This window comes from Cricetulus griseus, chromosome 3 (assembly GCF_003668045.3).
Source record: "Cricetulus griseus strain 17A/GY chromosome 3, alternate assembly CriGri-PICRH-1.0, whole genome shotgun sequence".
Taxonomy (NCBI): domain Eukaryota; kingdom Metazoa; phylum Chordata; class Mammalia; order Rodentia; family Cricetidae; genus Cricetulus; species Cricetulus griseus.
Window position 1 is genome coordinate 217,791,933 of NC_048596.1, and position 22,780 is coordinate 217,814,712.

General features: G+C 39.3%; 1 protein-coding gene across 5 annotated transcripts in view; it reads left to right on the top strand.

The window, feature by feature from the left end:
* Nsun6 (NOP2/Sun RNA methyltransferase 6) overlaps positions 1-22,780 on the top strand; it is a 49,073-nt gene that overhangs the window by 16,119 nt on the left and 10,174 nt on the right. For 4 of the 5 annotated variants that reach the window (XM_027405265.2, XM_027405266.2, XM_027405267.2 and 1 more), the window contains 2 exons: positions 5,989-6,108; positions 16,210-16,354. In XM_027405265.2, coding sequence (XP_027261066.1) covers positions 5,989-6,108; positions 16,210-16,354 — 265 coding nt within the window. The remainder of the gene's footprint in view (positions 1-5,988; positions 6,109-16,209; positions 16,355-22,780) is intronic. The other variant, XM_027405268.2, reaches the window with a different exon arrangement.

Here is a 22,780-nt window from a genome sequence, read left to right on the forward strand (position 1 = left end):
TTTCCTCTGCCAACAGAATTAATCCAAGTCTCCTCACTTTGGCTTCAGGCAGACTCTGAATAAGGGCAAAAACCAGCCACATTCTTTACCAAAATATCCCAAGAATATATCTAGGCCCCCACAGTTCAAGTAACCCCCAGTACCACTGTTTTCCATATTCCTGCTATTATGTCCAATTAAGCAGTGCTTAAAGCATTCCAATGCTTTCCTAACCCAAACACCCAAAGTCCAAATTTATCCAAATAAAAACATAGTGAAGCCTATTACATAAATACCTCAATCCCTCATACTAACTTCTGTCATAGTTAGGGTTTTTATTGCTGTGAAGAGACACCATGACCATGGCAATTCTTAATAAGGAAGAGATTTAATTGGAGTGGCTTCCATTTTAGAGGTTTAGTTCTCTATCATCATGGCAGGACATAACATGAGTCAGACATGATACTGGAGAAAGAGCCAAAGAGAGTCATACTTGATCTACAGGCAACAGGAGTAAACTGTGACATGCTCATAGCTTGAGCATAGGAGAACTCAAAGCCCACTCCCTCAGTGACATCCTCCAACAAGACCACACCTACTTCAACAAGGCCATACCTCCTAATAGTGCTACTACCTTTGGGGGACATTTTTCTTCAAACCACCACAGTTTTTTTCAGCAATAGGGCTTTACCATCAAGTTGTGGAGAGCAACCAGTTGCCTTGGCAAGAGCCTGTGATGCTTGGGAGTTTCTGTAGAGACCCTTTGTCAAAGGACATGACAAGAAGTAATCCATCCCTGGCACTGTATGTTTTACTTGTTGGCATAAGTATCTAGTTGGGGAATTGTCTCCCTTAAATTTGGTGTGACCATTTAGATTCCTTATATATATAAAATTTAGGAAGCTTCTACAGTAGTAGGTTTCTATATGGTTTTTCAAAAGCTTTTTAGTGTTAGTTGTCCCTCCCTATATCTCTGGCTTTACATTTCTCCCCCAACCCTTTCCCTATGTAATTCTCCTATTTGTTTTTTCCTTTATCTCTCCATAACACTAGATTCTGTTTCCCTTCCTTGGGAAATCCTTTCCCCTCTCCCCAATCCCTTATGAGATACCTAACCTCTGTGGTTATTTGTATTGTAGCATACATGCCAAAAAATTCTGCTCTTAATCCAACTGGGTTCTTTTGGTTCTTAGACTTTTAATTCCTGGTTCTGTTTCACTAAGGCTTATGAGTCTGTTTAAATAGCTTATTTGATCCTTATTTAGTTTTGGTAGGTCATACATCAAGAAATTCTTCAATTTCTTTTCAGTTTTCCAGTTCGGTAGAATAAAGATTTTAAAAATATGTCCTATGAGTCTCTGAATTTCTTTGATGTCTGTTGTAATGTTCCCTTTTCATCTCTAGTTTCATTATTTTGGCTAAGGAATTGTCAATCCTGTTTTTCTCAAATGTTTCATTGATTGATTGATTGATTTAATTGATGTTAGCCCTGAGTTTGAGTATTTCTTGGCGTCAAATGTTTTTGTATGTTGTTTTCTTGTAATTCTTGGGCTTTCTGGTGTGTCTTTATGTTACTAATATGACATCTCTCCATTAGGTAATATGACATCTCTCCATGTCACCATTAGGTACCTAATGCTATGTATTTACCTCTTAGAACTGTCACCATTGTGTCCCACAAGTTAGGGGTATGTTGTGTATTCATTATCATTCAGTTCTAAAAAGTTTTAAATTTCCTTCTTAATTTCTGTCTTGACCCATTTTTTTCATTCTGTGGTGAGTTAAGTTTCCATGAATTTGTATACTACGTTGTTTGTGCTGCTGTTGATATCCATCTTTAATCCTTAGAGGTCAGACAGATTGCTGGGTGTTATTTCAACTTTCAACTATGTGGTCAGTTTTGGAGCAAGTCCCATGAGGTGCTGAGAAGAAGGTGTATTTTTCTGTGTTTGTGTGAAATGTTCTGTAAATATGTTAAGTCCATTTGGTTTTTAATGTCAGCATTTCTCTGTTTAGTTTTAGTCTGGATGAACTGTCTTTTGGTGAGAGTAGGCTATTGAAGTCACCCACTATCCACTACATGAGGGTCACTATGTGAATTTAGCTGTAATATTTTTTTCTTTAATGAACCTGGGTGCCCTTGTATTTGGTACACAAATGTTTAGAATTGCAATATTCTCATGTTATATTTTCCACTTAATGAGTGTATTCCCCTATCTCTTTTGATTAGTTTTTGTTTGAAATCCATTTTGTTATTACCATGGCTACATCTGCTTATGTCTTGGGTTGCTTTCCTGGAATACCCTTTTCCATCCTTTTACCCAGAGGTCATGTCTATCCTTGATCTTAAGGTAAATTTCTTGGATGAAGTAGAAAGGTGGATCCTATTTTCTAGTCTGCTCTGTCAGTCTGTGTCTATTTACTGGGGAATGGAGACCATTGCTATTGAGTTATTAATGAAGAGAGTTTCTTATTCCTATTTTGTCCTATTATTATGATGTTCATTTTTTCCCCTTTTAATTTATTATTCTGGAATTGTTTATTTCTTGTGTCCTCTTGGATGTAGTTAACCTCTTCAGACTGAAGTTTTCCTTCTAGTGCTTCTGTAGAGCTGAAATGATTGATTGAAATTGCTTATGCTCTCTCTCTCTCTCTCTCTCTCTCTATCTATCTCTCTCTCTCTCTCTCTCTCTCTCTCTGTGTGTGTGTGTGTGTGTGTAATATTTTTATTTCTCTGTCAGTTGTGATTGGTAGTTTTCCTGCATATGCTATCTCTACTGGCATCGATGGCCCCTCAGTTTGTAGAACATCTATCCAGACCCTTCTGGCTTTCAGTTTCTATTGAGAAGTCACGGAGTATTTTTGTTAATGATTTTTAAATAATAATAATAACTATTATTATTATCATCATCATTATTTACATCCTGACCATAGTTTTCCCCTCCCTCTTCTCCTCCCAGTCCCTTTCCCCCTAACTCCCCTCTGGCCTCCACCCTATCCACTCCTCTTCTGTTTCTATTCAGAAAAGGGCAGACTTCCCATGGATATCAACCAAACGTGGCATATAAATTGCAGTAGGATTAAGCTCCTCCTCTTGTATTGGGGCTGGATAAGACAACCCAGTATGAGGAATAGGGTCCCAAAAGCCTGTAAAAGAGTCAGAGACAGCCCCTGTTCCCACTGTTAGGAGTCCCCCAAGAAGACCAAGCTACACAACTGTAACATATATGCAGATGACCTAGGTCAGTCCCATGCAGTCTTCCTGGTTGTTGGCTCAGTCTCTGTGAGCCCCTATGAGCCCAGGTTAGTTGGTTCTGTGAATTTTCTTGTGTCCTTGACCCCTCTGGCACCTACAATCTTTTCTACCCCCTTTTCTTCAGGATTCCCCTAATTCCACCTAATGTTTGGCTGTGGGTCCGCATCTGTTTTCATCAGTTTCTAGATGAAGCCTCTCTGATGACAATTGAGTAGGCACCAATCTGGTCACAGGAGATGGCTAGCTCAGGCTATGTATCCACTATTGCTAAGAGTCTAAGTCTTCCCCCTAGATTCCTGGGAGATTCTCTTGTGCCAAGTTCTTACCTGACCCCAAATACCCTCTTTTCTTCCAGTAGTCTCTTCAGTACTGACCCCCTCTCTTCCCACCCCCTACTGGATCCCTCCTGTTCCCAGCCCCAGTCCACTCAGGAAATCTCTTCTATTTTCCCTTCCCGGGGAGTTCTGGAGCCCTCATTGTTGCTTAGTTTCTCTTGGTCTGTGGATTGTAATAGGGTTATCCTTTACTTTACAGCTAGTATCTACTTTTAAGTGAATACATACTATGTTTGTCTTTCTGGGTCTGGGTTAACTTAGGATTATTTTTCTAGTTCCATCTATTCGGTCAGGTGTTATTCTAATGGACCTGCATTATATGTGACTTGGTCTTTTATCTTTGCAGCATTTAATGTCCTTTGTTGTGTACATTTAGTGTTTTGAATATTATTTATTTGGGGAATTTCTTTTCTGGTCCTGTTTCATGTTGCATGCTTCTTGTACCTTGATAGGCACAGAATTTTTTTGTGGAAATTTTTTTCTTGATTTTGTCAGAAGTATTTTCTGTGGCTTTGATCTGGGTTTTTCCTCTTTCCTCTCTGTTCTTAGGTTTGGTGGGTTTTATTGTTTTGTTTTGTTTATCTGTTTGCTTCATAGTATCCTAGATATCCTGGTTGTTTTGTACCTGGATTTCTTTTTAAGATATAGAATTTTCTTTGATTGAGTTGTTCAGCTACTACCTGGTCTACAAGACCCAAAACTATTCCAAGTCGGGTAATCTGTTGGTGAGGCTTACCTCTGAGGTTTCTGTTTGACATTCTAAGTTTTTCATTTCCATTTTTATTTCAGTATATGTTTTCTTTGTTGATTCTGTTTCTACTTTCATGTCTTGAAATGTTTTCATTATTTCATTCAACTGTTTATGTGTTCATTAAAACATTTGTTCAGATTCTTCTTAAGATCCTGAACATATCAAAATTGCTATTTTAAAGTCCTGGTTTTGTGCTTAGCTAAATTGCATGTTCCAGGGACTACTGCAATAGGTGGCTGGCTCCTGGAGAAGACATATTATCTTGGCTGTTCATTTTTGTGTTTTTGCACTGGTAACTAGGCATGCTTGAGGTGTTTGTTGGCATAGCTGTCTGGTTTTGTCTTGTTGGGTGGGTGTCTCATTCTTTGGTTGCATTTGCCTACTATGGATCCCGGTGAGTATAGTGGTGGTGGGGTCAGGGTAGGAAGTGTTGGCAGCTGAGACAGATGAATGGGAATGGGCTCGGAAGAAAGCCTGAGGGGGACAGCAGGAAAGAGCCAGGCTACTGAGGTTTGCACTCAGAGGCAGAGTCCCAGGGAATGGAAGTGATGTGGCATGCAGCAGGGCTAAGGGCTAAGAATAAGTCTGAGAGCTCAAATGGATGATGGGAAGAATAGTGAAAATTACCTGTCTGCATAGTAGCCACTGGGTTTCTTCCCTACTAGCTGCTTAACTGGACTTCGTTTGATCTAGCAGAACCTGAATGGTTTGGTTGAATCTAGGCCAGAATCAGATGACAGTGGTTTCCTTGAGGAGTTAAAAAAAAATCAGAAGAGTAACTTTTGCCTAAAGTTACATTTGTTTATATGTTTATAATTTTGGAGGGGGCGTTTACTGCTGTGGTCTCGCTTGTTTCTGCCCTTCTGCTGTCTCCAGCTAGCTGGCTCCTGAGCTGTTGGATAGTTCCGTCTCTACCTCCCATCTCTCCTTAGGAAAGCCGGGATGATTATAGTTGCAGCGTTTTAATGTGGGTTCCATGGCAGGCTTTACCACTCTGAGCTACTAGAGAGATGAGTAATGCCATGTCACTTTGAGTTTAAAATTCACTCTTAAAATTTTTCAAAACATCTTTGAAAATATGAAGGCATGCCTGAATGAATCCAGACTCAAGGTAATATTCTTTAATATTCAGTAATCCATATGGTTGTTTATTTTTAAAGTTTGATACTAAATTGGCCATTTCACATCTATTTTCTCAAATCTGCACTGGCTTATAACTTAAGGAAATGGATATTTTTATTAAGTGTGTGTGTGTGTGTGTATTCACATGCTTGCCCATGGCACATGTCTGTGTGTGTGTGTGTGTGTGTGTGTGTGTGTGTGTGTGTGTATTCACATGCTTGCACATGTCTATATGCATGCATGTGCATGTGTCACAGCATGTGTGTAGATCAGAGGACAACTTTCCCTCAATCATGGAGGTCTTGGGCATCAAAATCAAGTTTTCAGACTTGACAGCAAGTGTCTTTATCCACTGAACCATCCCACTAGACATGGTACACTTTCCTGACTGATATTCAGTAACTAACTTATGAAGTAGTAGTTTGGGGATGATAACTAAAGCAGTTACATCTTGAAATCACATGGGGTATGCATCAGAGTTTTATTTGTTTATTGAGTTGAGAGGCTACATTGTCAAGACCAAATCATTTTTTTTTTTCTTATAGAATTTGCCATCTGCTGTTGTAGCTCATGTTCTGAATCCTCAACCTGGAGAGAAGATTCTAGATTTGTGTGCAGCACCTGGGGGCAAAACTACACATATTGCAGCCCTAATGCAGGACCAGGTGAGAATGGCTTCAGGGCAGGCCCCTCTCATAGTTCCCATGGCCACCAAAGGTGAAGGGGGAAGCAAGGGTGGGCACTCAACTGAAAGACTCTGTAGCTATGTCATTTACCACATTCAGTTCAGTTGGCAGTTACATGTGAGGACAATCTCGAGATAGTCCTAGTTTGCTAATACAATTTTAGACTTGTTCTGTTACAGACTCTTTAGTTGAAACATTTAGGAGAACTTTTCTTGCTCCTGATTTTGAGATTTTATACTTAGATGAACTACTGAGATATAAACTGCCATTACTGAAAGCTAATTTGAGAGAATGTTATCAGAGTTGACATCATATGTATGGTTTATATGCACACATACTCTGCATCAATAAACAGATGCACACACATACATGTGAACATTCCATTGTGTATCTATGAGCCTGGATAACTTTCACCCAAATGTTACTGCATTTTTCTTTACGTATGTTCCAGAAAGCTTTGTTTTTATTATGGACTGGTTTGTCTGTGCTCAAAACTCATTAATGTTGTAATCATTTTTTTCTTCAATTGAAGAAACCGGGCCATTTGATGCTATCTTTATTGTTTCCGGCTTCACAAGACTAAATGCTTGCTAAAATTTAATGTGCAGAGAATGGGGCAGTGCAGTGATGTTGAATTCAAAGAGTGTGGATGCTTTTTCTGATGTATGTGTGCTAATGGGGATATTTAAGTGAGAAGATGAATACACCCAAGGGAAAGAATAATGACTGAAATAACATCTGAATAGGAGACATGAGCTAGAATTTGATGTACAGGTGATAGCATGTAAAGTGGTAGCATGAAGCAATTTACTCTAGAAACAAGAAGGAAATCACACACATGAGTTAAGTGCTGAACACATGCCACAGCACTGGGCATTCTCCCAGTTGCTTCAGTTTTCTCAATGGAAATAGGAAGCAAAGTGAACAGATGCAAAGAGGATAGGGGAGAGACAGTAAGAATTTGAGGTCTGAACTCTCAGTCTAGGAAATTGGGTACAAAAATGAGATATGGACATATCCACTTTTTAACTAAGAGGTCATGAATATAGCGGCCAGAACTTCATGGTAAGGTTAGTTGATGTGATTTTATGCTTTTTAGCTGTGTATGGGGTGGGTAAGAAATTGATGAAGAACTAATTTTACCATGACAAATATTATAAATATGCAACAGAGAAGCATGGTGAATATATAGTTAAGCATGTATAGAAGGGAGTAACTGGTGTGTTTTAAGATGATTGAAGAGTGTAGCCTATATATGGAGTACCTGGGAGGCCAAGGCATGATGGTATCTAGTAGTAGGTCAAGGGTTAATTTATGGAGTACTTAATGTACATACTTATTCTGTTTACTCAGAACTTAGATGTGGTACCAATATGCTTTGTAAAGATGATGATCTGCCTATAATTTGTGATACATTGGTTGTATACATTAAAAGTAATTTGCTTGGGTGTGGGTCTAATGCTGGGGATTGAAACCAGGGCCTGTGTACAAGCCAGGCAAGTACACTTAAGAAACTATACTCCCAGACTGGAGAGATGGCTCAGCAGTTAAGAGCACTGTTTGCTCTTCCAGAGGTCCTGAGTTCAATTCCCAGTAACCACTTGGTGGCTTACAACCACCTTGAATGAGATCTGGTGACCTTTGCTGGCATGCATACAGGAGACTGTATACATTATAAATAAATAAAAATCTTAAAAAAAAGAAACTGTACTCCCTAGACATTTTATCTTCTTCCTAAAGAGAGTGAATATTTATGAATAAGTTCACTTCCAATGATTTTTTGATGCTGCTTAAAAATACAGTACCGTGGTGGCATAAAACTAAATGTTAGCTGAGGCAGTTTAGGGGATTGTGCTGGTCTAAAGGGCCTACTCATGAACCTGGTCAGCTGCAGATAAACTGGAGTTTCTGCTAATAGGGATGGGCTCATTCACTTGGGTTTTTATGGTTTTTACTTAGCTAAAGTGACCTCTGCTGAGACATCTAGGATGCCTCTTTGGTCCATGTGTTTCTCTCTCTTGAGGACTGGCCCAGCAAAGGGCAGTAAGTTGAGGTTGTTGTCAATTGTTCAAACACTTTTATGTATCCTTTTCATTTGTTTGTTTTTCGAGACAGGGTTACACTATGTAGCCCTGGCTGTCCTGGAACTTATACTCTGTAGACCATTTGTATCTTCTTATATCCCATTCAGCATCTTAGTATCAGCCAAAATTAGGCATATGACCTACTGTTAGAGTAAAAGGTTATTAGATACTTCAAGCTTACTGGAGCTTTTGATTTTTTTGTTGTTAGTTAAGCAAGCATATAAATGCAGCTTCTAGATGTGTGCATTTGTGAAAGTGGCCAGGAAAGTTTCTCTTATTGTAGTGTAGCTGAGCCTTATTTGGCTTTTTCCCCCTACTTTTCCTGTTTAGGTCCCCTTAAAAGTCAAGGTTTTGCCTATGCAACCTGTTTGTCAAGGTATTGGATGTTTTCTTAAAGCCCTGATGATGATGAAATGTGACCAGAAAATTTCCGTATTATAGTGTTGATGCATATGACATATAAGAATGATTTATACAGTTTAAAAGACAAGAAAATATACAGAAGAGTTGGTCCACCATCATCATAGTGTGTTTCAAAATACTACCCAGATGACTCAGTATATTCTTAAAACTGTGACTATGTGACCTTGACCTAAGTATGATTTGTTAAGATATCTTAAGTTAGTTTCATTGTGACGTTTCCATGCATATTTGTCGTTATACTTTGCTTTTCTTCATCTCCTTCATCCCTGGCTCTTCCTATCCATCTCTCATGTTGTTCCACTTCCTCCACTCAAATTATCTTTGCTTCTGCTTACATGTTACATAAATCCTATTACTATTTCTTCCTGCCTCCTACCTCCTTTATAATTGCTTTCTCTATTCTCATGGTCCCCTTTTACTTTCATGATGCACACACACAAATTTGCATATGGGAAAATATGCAATACTTGTATTTTTTAATCTGGCTTGTTTTGCTTAACATAATTATATCTTGTTCCATCTATTTTCTTGCAAGTATCATTCAATTTTCTTTGCATGTATTTTCTTGAGGATTTTTGTCCATGTTTATCAGAGAAATTGGTCTGATAAGTTTTCTTTGTTGTGCTCTTATATGATGTTAGTATAAGGGCAGTCAATATTGGTTTCAAGGATGGGTTTGACAATGGAAAAGTTTGAGTAATACTGATTTTAGCTCTTCTTTAAAAGTTTGGTAGAGCTCAGTGTGAACTTTTCCAGTTCTGGGTTTGTCTTTTTAGGGGTCTTCTTATTACTGCTTCTGTCACATTGGTTGCTATAGATCTACTGAAATTCTTGATTTAATTTTGGTAGATCTAGTATGCTTAGGAATGTATCCATTTGTTCTAGATTTGCTTGTCTTTGGAATGCAAATTTTCACAGTATTCTCTAATGAGCTTCTGTATTTCATTGGTGTCTGATATAACATACTTTTTTTTTTTCTTTAAGTCTATTAATTGGGTCTTGCTCTTTTTATGGGGCTTTGTTTGGGTAGAAGTTTATCAGTCTTGTTCATCTTTTCAAACAACTTTTGGTTGAACCTGTGTATTATTCTTTTAGATTGCATTTGATTAATTTTTGCCCTTTGTTATTTCTTGCCTGTATGCTGAACTCATTCTTACATTCCTGACCTCAAGCAGCATCATGAGGTTATATAGTTGAGAACTCTGACTTTTTTAAAATGTAAATGTTCATAGCAAAAACCAACCAAAAATATTCCTCTTCAGAAAGTTCTCTTAGCTACATCCTAAATCATCCTTATATGATTTCCTTTCCTTTTTTCTTTTTTCTAATTAAAACAATATTTCCTTCTTGATTTTCAACAAGTCATTCACAAATGCATTTTCAGTCTCCATATATGTGAGTTGTTTCTGTAGTTGCTTTTATTGATTTTTAGCTCCATTGTAGTACAATCTGATAAATTACAAGAAGTTATTTTGATTGTGTTATATTTGATAAGACTTGACTTGACCACAAGGTTTACAGTATAGTTGAATTTAGAGAAATTCATGGGCTTCCGAGATGAATGCATTGCGTTAGATGGAATATTTTTGTAGGTACTATGTAGTTAAGTCTCTTTGGTGTATTATGCAGTTTAACTCTGGTTTCTTTGTTGATTTTTTTTCTTTTTTTATTTGAATTTGAAAGAGGATTAATTTACATGACAATCCCAGTTTCCTTCTCCCACCTGTCCTCCCCTACCACCCAACCCCCAATTAAAACCCTACCTATCACATATACTTTCTGCTCCCCCTGGATGGTGAGCCCTTCCATAAGGTGTCATCAGTGTTTATTGTATCCTATGGGATAGGGCCTAGGCCCACCCCCGTGTGTGTGTTGGCTCAGGGAGTATTCCTCTGCATGGAATGGGCTCCCAAAGTCCACACCTATGCTAGGGATAAGTAGTGAACTTGTACAGGAGATCCCGTAGATTTCCGAGGTTTCCTCACAGAAACCCATGTTCCTGGGGTCTGGATCAGTCCCATGCTGGTATTCTAGCTATCAGTCTGGGGAGCAAGAGTTCCCCGATGTTCAGTTTACCTGTTGATGTGGGTTTCATCAGCCTGGTCTGGACCCCTGTGCTCTTTACTCGTCCTTTTCTGAATCTGGGTTTCAGTTCAGTTCGGTGATTAATTGTGGGTGTCTGCTTCTACTTCCACCAGCTGCTGGATGAAGGCTATAGGATGGTATATAAGTTAGTCATCAAAGTCATTATCAGGGTAGGGCATTTAAGGTAGCCTCTCCTCTGTTGTTTAGATTGTTAGTTGGTATCATCTTTGTAGATCTCCAGACATTTCCCTAGTGCCTGATTTCTCTGCAAACCAAAAATGTCTCCCTCTATTATGATATCTCCATTCTTGTTATCATCTATTCTTTTGTTGATTTTTTAATTTGGATGACTTATCTGAATATAAGAGTAAGACAAGAGTAAGTCTTCCACAGAGATTGTTTTGAAACCTCTGTAGCCTTTTATGGAGACTAATGTTTGTTTTGTAAAGTTGGTGGTGCATCTGTATTTATATGACTACGTCAACTTGATGAATTGTTCCTTTCTTAATGTGCAGTGGCCTTCTTTATCTCTTCTGATTAATTTTGATTTATACTCCTCTTTGTCAGATACCAGAATAGCTATGCCTGCTTGCTTTTAGGTTCCATTTGCTTGACTGATTGTACTTCATCATTTGAGCCTTTGTGTATGGTTATCTTTGCTAGTTAGATATGTTTCTTGGGAACAACAGATACTTAGTTGGATTTGGGGTATTGATCCAATCAGCTAGTCTTTGCTTCTGTATTGGTGTGTTAATGCACTTACATAATTTATGAGAGGTGTGTATTTATTAATTTTGTTTTACATTTACTTGTTCAGGGCAGGAGGAATGTACATGCAGAGGTCTTACTGGGCTCCCATAGTCTATTTGTGCACTAGGGATAAATACTGTTTCCACTGCCAGAGGCCCCATAGATTGGCCAGGCCTCCTAACTGACATGTTTAGGGGGCCTGGTTTGGTCCTATGCTGGTTTCCCAGCTGTCAGACTGGGGTCTGTGAGCTCCCCCTTGCTCAGGTCAGCTATTTTTGTGAGTTTCCCCAGCATGGTCTTGACCCCTTTGCTCATCACTCCTCCCTCTCTACAACTGGATTCCAGGAGTTCAGCTCAGTGTTTAGCTGTGGGTCTCTACTTCTGCTCCCATCAGCTACTGGATGAAGGCTCTACGATGGCATTTAAGGTAGTGATCAATCTCATCATTATAGGGGAAGGGCATTTAAGGTAGCCTCTTCACTATTGCTTAGATTGTTTGTTGGGGTCAACCTGTGGCTCTCTGGACATTTCTCCCTAGTGCCAGATTTCTCTTAAAACCTATACTGACTCCCACTATTATGGTGTCTCTTATCTTGCTCTCCTCTATTTTTTCCCCAACTCAATCTTACTGATCCCTCATGTTCTCCTCCCCCTTTGCTTTTCTCCTTTACCCCCCATGCTCCCAATTTGCTCAGGAGCTCTTGTCCCTTTTCCCTTCTCCATGGGACCATGTATGTCTCTCTTAGGGTCCTCCTTCTTCCCTAGCTTCTCTGGAGGTGTGGATTATAGGCTTGTAATCCTTTGCTCTATGTCTAAAATCCACATATGAGTGAGTACATACTATGCTTGTTTTTCTGTGACTGGGTTGCTTTTTGTTTTTTTCCTGTATCTTCTGCATTGCTTCCTAGTAATTTTTAGTTGCTTATCTCGAAATGACCTGATTCTCCAATTAAAATAGTTCTGTTAGATCCATCAATATTGGTTGATATTCATTTACCTTGAGGGCTTGAAATATATTTTCCTATGTTTTCTTGGCTTTTAGGACTGCTGGTGAGAAGTCTGTGTTATTTTGATGTGACTGTCTTTGTAGCTGGCTTGAGGTTTTCCTTTGTGTCATTTAATATTGTTTGTTTGCTCTTTATGTTGACTGTAATGAGTTGTGGAGGGATTCTTCTTTGAGCAAGTCTAGTTGGGTTTCTAAATAATTTTTTTTTGGTCTGGATTCCATTTCATTCTCTGTATTTGGAAAGTTTTCTTGTGTAATTTCATTGAATAGATTATTTCAATATTATGAATGCTTATCTCAGATTCTTCAATCCCATGAATTTAAAGTTTGGTCTATTTATTATGTATTCTTAAATGCTGACATTATGCTGTGTATTTATTTTAAACTGATGCTTGACTTAATATTTCCTTGACCCTTTTCTTCATAACAGATACTCTTCTACCTCATCAAAACTATTGATGATACTTTTCAGGTATATTTTATTTGATTAACTGAGTTTTTCATTTCTGACATTTTAAATTTTTCAAGTATCAGTTTCTTAGTGAATTTTTCTTTCATGTTCCCTTTTCTTCCATAACACTTTGTTCTTCATTTTGGTGAGTTTTCTATATGCCTTGGATTGAATTAATTTGCCTGCCTGTCCCATCTTTGATTCATCCATGTTTTTACTAGGAAACTTCCGAAGTTGTCCTCCTGCATCTTCCTAGTCCGCATCTTTGAATGTAGTAGTTAAGGAGTTAAGGTGTTTCCCAACCTTCCCTGCCTGGCTTTGCACGTTTCTTGTGTATCTGTTATATGATTTGCTTATTGGTTGGTCTGGACATTTCTGCTTTTATTTGGGGATTAATTGAGCAGCCTCCTAGTGGAGGTTCCTTGTCCACTACTGCTCAGAGAATAAAATGGTGCCTTGCTGGGAGAGCAACAATGACAAACCATGTAAGACATAGAAATACACTTAAAAATCTGTTGGAGCCACTGATATGTTATCAATGATCATGAAAGAGAAAAATGGTAAAACTTACTCAGAATGACAGAACACACTACAAAGTTAAGTACTTAGTGTGAATGCAGACGTTGTGAGAAAGTGGAGAACTATGAAATTAAAAAGCACTCAGTGAGAGTGTGGGATGACCAGTGCTAGGAAGGGTGGCAGAGGAAGGGGAAGAAATGAGATTTAGTGAATGGGAGAAAATGGGTAGTAGAGGAGAAACACAGTGGGAAAACAAGGGAACAGATAGCCCGGCATTAGGTGAAACAAAAGAAATAAGATTTCCCAATAGTGAGATGGTTTAAAGGCAAAATTAAGATAGAGGGAAGCTGAGGAATAAAAAAGGAAAAAATATTTTAAAAAGGTAAAGAAAAAATGTTAATGTATGCACCAGCACTTACTTCCAAATTAGGGTGACCTGACATGGTCCATGGGAATGAGAACCAGGCTGGATTGGAGGGGGTCTCAACAAGACTAAGGCTGAGATAAGTTTATTCCAAGCAACCAGACTTTTTATACTCCAATCAAAACAGAATACAGTGGTGTTTGCCAGGATAATGGTCATTATAATTTACATAGGGCATGCAAGAATAATGTTTAAGACTAATTGTTCTGCCAAACTTCTGCACGCTTCAGTGACCTGTAAGGGACACAGAGAAACACAAGTAGCCTGACTGCTTCACTGCCTGAGGGAGTGCCTCAGTTTCTCAGGAAATGAAAGGCACACAGTGCCCAGGAGCCATGGACTCTACCCTGGAAAATCTATGATGCCTGCCTCTTCAGGCAGCTAGACCAGGCCAACTCCATGATTCCTTCATGTCAGTAAGAAAAAAATTAGAGGAGAACAGGGGGCAAAAAAAAAAAAAAAAAAAAAAAAGAATAAAACACAATAAAATGGATTTTTCTGATAATAAAAATGTATTAAAATGTTAAATAAATTCATGAAGGGATATAAAAAACGAAATGTTTTAAAACACAGTAAAGTGAAAATACTGCTAAAAAGTGCTAAGAATAAAAAAAAAAAGGCAGAGGGGGAAAAAAGAGAAAAAGATAAACTGAGTAGTTTCTGGGGCCCTTGAAACAAATTAGGTGCAGTGATTGGGTCAGGTGAATTTGTGGCCTCTTGTCTTTCCCAGAGTTTATGTGACTATTGAGCCTGTATTGGCTCCTGATTCCCACCAAGCTGTTTTGACTTTAGTAGCTTCCCTTTGCATACCGGGAGCCTCAAGTGGCCACACATAGCTTTACAGTTGAACTTGGGAATCTTCACTCTGCTGAAAGCTCTGGATTTTATGCTTAGCTATCCTAACTGAGGGATGTCTCCCAAGCACACAGGGACTGTGGAAAAGAACCACACCTCTACAATCTGTACAGAGGAGGACCTATGTTTGTACTGTCAAAACCTCCCTAGTCATAATCATCTGCACTCCAGAGTTCTCAGGTTCTACAACACTGAAGGGTGCCAGGGGGCTTTGATCTCAGACTCAGTCCACCAGACACCACTACTATTCCCACTCAGTGAGATAATGTGAGACTCCTGCAGCCTGCTGCCAACCACTGGTCCTCCTGCTCTGCCCAGCTAGCCCCAAGACCTGTAGCAGATTACATTTAAATTTCCTGATTTATGGTCATTGTCTGCTCTCTGACCCCAGGGTGGCTCATTTTAGATAATAGCATCCTTCTTGAAATAGTACCCAGTGAGTCCTAGGGAGTGACAACTGGGAGTCCCTTCTCTTGCTGATCACCAGAGGCACTGCCTCAGCAAAACCTGCTCAAGGCTTTGTCCTAAAGGTAGGATTGGCAGTCTCTAACAGGGTCACCTGGGGACCAAGCTGCTGGGCTGTGTTCCTGTCACTGCCTCTGTGGCTCTGACCCTCTTCCTCGGCCCTCTTTGGAGGAATCTTTCCTTAATTGGCTGTCTTAGGGTTTCTATGGCTGTGAAGAGACACCATGACCTCAGCAACTCTCATTAAGGAAAACATTTAATTGGGACTGGCTTACAGTTTAGAGATTTAGTCTATTATCATGGTGATATGCAGGCAGACATGGTGTTGGAGAGGAGCTGAGAGGTCTACATCTTGATCCACAGACAACAGGAAGAGAGAGTAAGCCACTGGGCCTCGTGTGAGCTCTTGAAGCTTTAAAGTCCACCCCTGAACACTCTTCCTCCAATAAAGGCAAATGTACTCCAACAAGGCCATATGCCCTGATCTTTTCAAATAATACCACTCCCTATGAGCCTATGGGGGCCATTTCATTCAAACCACAATATTGGCTCTTCTCCTTAACTGGGTCACACTTGGGAGCTACTCAGTTGCCACCTGATCCTGGTGTCCTATAGCAGCATTTGAACTGTATGCCTTTCCAAAGCGTTTTGCTGTGGTGCACAGAAGTTTGGGCTAGTGATGTTCTCATTTAGGTTAAGAATTTTGTGTAACTTGTAAATACTAAGACGAGGATCAACTTTACATTCATTTGTATGTAATTCCTTGAAACTAGATGTTTCACAAAGGAAGATCCCCCCACCCATGAGCAGTCACTCAGATTGGTGGTTTTATGTTCACCTCCAGGACCTTGAACTTGCTTAGAAACTCACTACCACTGTGCTATACCCCTCACCCAATGTAAATGTGGTTAAAAATTCAGCAGGCAGAAAGGAAGGCAGGAGACCAGTTTTACACTAGTCTTTTGTATTGGTGATTTTCATAACTGATTTGGATTTATACTTTATTTTCATTTTTTAGGGAGAAGTAATAGCACTGGACAAAGTATTGAATAAAGTGGAAAAATTAAAGCAGAATGCTTCATTATTAGGGCTTCATTCTATCAGGGCATTTTGCTTCGACGCAACAAAGGCACTTAAACTTGGTGTGATTGATGGCACAGAAGGTAACTTTAATTTGTTTTTCTTGTTCTGTGTTTTCTTCTCATAATTACCTGTATTCTTTGGATCTTGATAAAGGTATGAATGTGGAGTGACCAGAAATTAAGATAATGTATTAGTGTTTATGTAATGCCTGTGGTAATGTTTCAATGTGATATTGTTTAGGTGAAAAGACATTCAAAATTTACCCTTGAGAGCTTTGAAATGCAATACATAATATTACTAAATGTAGAATCCTGTGTGCACTAGATCTTAAAAGCATACTCTTCTTGTACAGGTAAACTTAGTAACTTTTCCACAGTATCACCGTGTCCTTTCCAGCTATTTCCTGGTAACTACTCTCTATCTGCTTTTTAGCTTCCAGATACAATTGTCTTTTGGTGCTTACCTTATTTTCATTTACCATACTATCTTCTGGATTCTTCCATGCTCTTGCAAGTGGAAGATTTCTTTTCAAGGTTGAATAATATTCTATTGTGTATATGCACTACATTTTTCATTTTTTATAATTTATTTTTTATTTGAATTAGAAACAAGATTGTTTTACATGTCAATCCCAGTTCCCACTCCCTCCCCTCCTCCCCTACCACTCCCCTCAAACTAATACCCTACCTATCACATATACTTTCTGCTCCCCAGGGAGGGTGAGGCCTTCTGTAGGGGGTCATCAGAGTCTATCATATCTTTTGAGATAGAGCCTAGGCCCAACCACCCTGTGTCTTGGCTCAGGGAGTATCCCTCTATGTGGAATGGGCTCCCAAAATCCACACCTATGCTAGGGATAAGTACTGAACTACTACAAGAGGTCCCGTAGATTTTCAAGATCTCCTCACTGAAACCCACGTTCCTGGGGTCTGGATCAGTCCCATGCTGGTATCCCAACTATCAGTCTGGGGACCAAGAGCTCCCTGTTGTTCAGGTCAGCTGATTTTGTGAGTTTCACCAGCCTGGTCTGGACCCTTTGCTCTTCACTCGTCCTTCTCTGCAACTGGATTCCAGTTCAGTTCAGTGATTAGTTGGAGGTCTCTGTTTCTACTTCCACCAGCTGCTGGATGAAGGCTATAGGATGGCATATAAGACAGTCATCAATCTCATTATCAGGGTAGGGCATTTGAGGTAGCCTCTCCTCTGTTGCTTAGATTGTTGGTTGGTGTCATCTTTGTAGTCTCCAGACCTTTCCCTAGTGCCTGATTTCTTTGTAAATCTAAAATGTCTCCCTCTATTATGGTATCTCATTTCTTGTTTTCCTCTATTCTTTCCCCTACTCAACCTTTCTGATCCCTCATGTCCTCCTCACCCCGCCTCCTCTCCCCTTCCCAACCTTCCTCCCCCCTCCTCCCTTGCTCCCAATTTGCTCAGGAGATCTTGTCCCTTTCCCCTTCTCCAGGGGACCATGTATGTCTCTCTTAGGGTCCTCCTTGTTTACTAGCTTCTCTGGCAGTGTGGATTGTAGGCTGGTAATCCTTTACTCTATGTCTAAAATCCACATATGAGTGAGTACATACCGTGTTTGTCTTTTTGTGATTGGGTTACCTCACTCAGAATGGTTTCTTCTAGTTCTATCCATTTTCCTTCAAATTTCAAGATTCCATTGTTATTTTCTGCTGAGTAGTACTTCATTGTGTAAATGTACCACATTTTCTCTATCTATTCTTCACTTGAGGGGCTCTAGGTTGCTTCCAGGTTCTGGCTATGAACATCGTTGAATAGATGTCCTTGTTGTATGAATGTTCATCTTTTGGGTATATGCCTAAGAGTGGAATTGCTGGATCTTGTAGTAGACTGATTCCCATTTTCCTGAGGAGTCGTCATACTGATTTCCAAAGTGGCTGTACAAGTTGGCACTCCCACGAGCTGTGGAGGAGTGTTCCCCTTTCTCCACATACTCTCCAGCATAAACTATCATTGGTGTTTTTTATTTTAGCCATTCTGACAGGAGTAAGATGGTATCTCAAAGTTGTTTTGATTTGTATTTCCCTGATGGCTAAGGATGTTGAACACATTCTTATGTGCCTTTCAGTCATTTTAGATTTCTCTATTGAGAATTGTCTATTTTGTTCTGTTACCCACTTTTTAATTGGATTGTTTGGTGTTTTGGAGACTAGCTTCTTGAGTTCTTTGTATATTTTGGAGATCAGCCCTCTGTCAGATGTGGGGTTGGTGAATATCTTTTCCTAGTCTGTGGACTGCCGTTTTGTCTTACTGACTATGTCCTTAGACTTACAGAAGCTTCTTAGCTTCAGGAGGTCCCATTTATCAATTGTTGATCTCAGTGTCTGTGCTACTGGTGTAATGTTCAGGAAGCAGTCTCCTGTACCAATTAATTCAAGGGTATTTCCCACTTTGTCTTCTAATAGGTTCAGTGTGGCAGGATTTATGTTGAGGTCTTTGATCCATTTGGACTTAAGTTTTGTGCATGGTGATAGACATGGATCTATCTGCAGTCTTCTACATTCCAGCATCCAGTTATGCCAGCACCATTTGTTGAAGATGTTCTCTTTGTTCCAGCGTATAAATTTGGATTGTTTGTCAAAACTCAAGTGTTAGTAGATGTGTGGGTTAATATCAAGGTTTTCAACTCTATTCCATTGGTCTACCTGTCTATTTTTGTGCCAATACTAAGCTGTTCTCAGGACTATAGCTCTGTAATAGAGCTTGATGTCAGGGATGGTGATGCCTCCAAAAGTTCCTTTATTGTGCAGGGTTGTTTTGGCTATCCTAGGTCTTTTGTTTCTTCATATAAAGCTGAGAATTGTTCTTTCAAGGTCTGAAGAATTGTGTTGGGATTTTGTTGGGGATTGCATTGAATCTGTTGTAGATTGCTTTTGGCAAGATTGCCATTTTTATTGTGTTGATCCTCCCTACCCAAGAACATGGAAGATCTTTCCATTTTCTAGTATCTTCTTTAATTTCTTTAGACACTCAAAATTCTTATGGTATAGGTCTTTCCCTTTTTTGGTTAGCATTACCCCAAGGTATTTTATGTTGTTTGTGGGAATTGTAAAGGGTGATGTTTCTCTGGTTTCTTTCTCCACGAATGTATCATCTGTATATAGTAGGGCTACAGACTTTTTTGAGTTAATCTTGTATCCTGCCACTTTGCTGAAGGAGTTTATCAGCTGTAGGAGTTCCCTGGTACAGTTTTTTGGGTTAGTAAAGTAGACTATCATATCATCTGCAAATAGTGAAAGTTTGACTTCTTCTTTTCCGATTTGTATCCCCTTGATCTCCTGTTGTTGTCTTATTGCTCTAGCTAGAACTTCAAGGACAATATTGAAGAGGTACGGAGAGAGTGAACAGCCTTGTCTTGTCCCCAATTTTAGAGGAATTGCATTGAGTTTCTCTCCATTTAATTTGATATTGGCTGTCAGCTTGCTGTATATTGCTTTTATTACATTAAGGTACGTTCCTATTATCCCTGATCTCTCTAAGACCTTTATCATGAAGGGGTATTGGATTTTGTCAAAGGCTTTTTCAGTAACTAGTGAGATGATCATGTTTTTTTTTGTTTTTTTGTTTTTTTCTCCTCAGTCTGTTTATATGGTGGATTACATTGATGGATTTTCGTTTGTTAAACAATCCTTGCCTAGGGATGAAGCCTACTTGATCATGATGGATGATTTCTCCGATATGTTCTTGGATTCGATTTGCCAGTATTTTATTCAGTATTTTTGCATCAGTGTTCATGAGGGATATTGGTCTGTAGTTCTCTTTCTTAGTTGTGTCTTTGTGTGGCTTGGGTATCAAGGTTTTTGAAGCCTCATAAAAAGAGTTTGGCAATGACCCTCCTGCTTCTATTGTGTGGAATACTTTGAGAAGAATTGGTGTTAGCTGTTCCTTGAATTTCTGGTAGAATTCTGCACTGAAGCCATCTGGTCCTAGGCTTTTTTTGGTTGGGAGACTTTCGATGACTGCTTCTATTTCATTTAGGGGGTCATAGGTCTACTTAAGTTGCTTATCAGTTCTTGATTTAATTTTGGTAAGTGAAATCTGTCCAGAAAATCGTCCATTTCTTTTAGATTTTCGAACTTTGAGGAATACAGGTTTTCAAAGTTTGGCCTGATGATTCTCTGGATTTCCTCTGTGTCTGTTGTTATGTCCTCCTTTTCATTCCTGATTTTATTAATTTGCATGTTCAGTATCTGCTGTTTGGTAAGTTTGGATAAAGGTTTGTATATCTTGTTGATCTTCTCAAAGAACCAACTCTTTATTTCATTGATTCTTTGTATTGTTCTCCTAGTTTCCACTTTATTGATTTCGGCCCTCAATTTGATTATTTCCTGGTATCTACTCCTCTGGGGTGTATTGGCTTCTTTGAGTTCTAGAGCTTACAATTGTGCTGTTAATTCTCTAGTGTAATAATTCTCCTGTTTCTTCATGTGGGCTCTAGAGCTATGAACTTTCCTCTTAGCACTGCTTTCAAAGTGTCTCCTAAGTTTGGGTATGTTGTGTCCACATTATTGAATTCTAGGAAATCTTTAATTTCTTTTTTTTTTTTTTATTTCTTCCTCGAACCAGGAATTGTGCAATTGTGTGCTACTTAATTTCCATGAGTTTGTAGGTTTTCTGCAATTTGTGTTGTTGCTGAATTCTAACTTTAAAACATGGTGGTCTGATAAAATACAGGGGGTTATTTTAACTTTTTGTACCTGTTGAGGTTTGCTATGTTGTCAAGTATGTGGTCGATTTTAGAGAAGGTTCCATATGGCGCTGAGAAGAAGGCATATTTTGTGTTTGGATGGAATGTTCTATAGATGTCTGTTAAGCCCAATGGGCCATAACTTCTATTAGTTCCTTTGTATCTTTGTAAAGTTTCTGTCTGGTGTTCCTGGCCAGTGATGAGAGTGGAGTGTTGAAGTCTTCCAGTATAAGTGTGTGCAGTTTTATATGTGATTTGAGTTTTAGTAATGTTTCTTTTACAAACGTGGATGCCTTTGTATTTGGGGCATAAATGTTCAGAAGCAAGACTTCATCCTAATGGATTTCTCCTTGATGAGTAGGTAGTGAGCTCCTTCATCTCTTTTGATTGATTTTAGTTTAAAGTCCAATTTGTTGGAAATTAGGGTTGCTACCCCCGCTTGTTTCTTGCATCCATTGGATTAGAAAATCTTTTCCCAACCTTTAATTCTTAGGTACCATCTGTCTTTGAAGATGAGGTGTGTTTCTTGTATGCAGCAGAAGGATGGATTCTGTCTTTTTATCCATTCTGCTAATCTGTGTCTTTTTATGGGCAAGTTAAGACCATTAATATTGAGGGATATTAATGACCATTGATTGTTTATTCTTGTTTGTTTTGGATTTGGTGGTAGTGGTGAAATTATGTGTGGGTTTCCATCCCTTTTTTCTTTTGGCTGTTGGTAATGTGGGATTATCTTTTGCCTATATTTTTCTGGTTGTAGTTAATGTCCTTGGGTTGCAGTTTTCCTTCCAGAACTTTCTGTAGGGCTGGATTGGTGGATATGTATTGTTTGAATCTGGTTTTGTCATGGAATATCTTGTTTTCTCCATCTATAGTGATTGAAATCTTTGCTGGGTATAGTAGTCTGGGCTGGCATCCGTGGTCTCTTAGTATAGGTAGGACCTTCTGGCTTTCAGAGTTTCCATGGAAAAGTCAGGTATAATTCTGATAGTTTTGCCTTTATATGTTACTTGACCTTTTTCCTTTGCTGCTCTTAATATTTTCTCTTTATTTTGTATGTTTGGGGTTTTGATTATTATGTGGTGAGGAAACCTTTTTTTTTTTTGGTCCAGTATACCAGTCTATTGGTGTTCTGTACGCTTCTTGTACTTTCATTGACATTGTCTTTCTTTAGGTTGGGGACATTTTCTTTTTTTATAATTTTTTTTATTAGTTCAAGTTGGGGACAAGCTTGTTTCACATGTGAATCCCTTCTCCCTCTCCCTCCTCTCACCCTCATACCTCCTCCCCCACCCCCAACCTACCCCCACCCCATCCACTCTCCACTCCCCAGGCAGGGTAGTACCCTCAACGGGGGCTCTGCAATGTCCACCAAATCTTCCTGGGCTGGGCCTGGGCCCCTCCCCATGTGTCCAGGGCCAGAGTGTAACCATTCACGTGGGATGGGCTCTCAAAATCCCTTCTTACCCCAGGGAAAAATACTAATCCACTACCAGGGGCTCCCTGGAGTGCAGAGGCCTCCTTATTTACATCCATGTTCAGGGGTCTGGATCAGTCCTGTACTGGCCTCCCAGACAGCATCTGGGGTCGATGTGCTCCCCCTTGTTCAGGCCAACTGTTTCTGTGGGTTTCTCCAACCTGGTACCTACCCCTTCGATCTTCATTCCTCTCTCTCTTCAACTAAATTCCAGATTGCAGCTTAGTGTATTTCTGTGGATGTCTGTCTCTGCTTCCATCAGCCACTTGATGAGGGCTCTAGGATGGCATAAAGCATAGTCATCAATCTCATTTT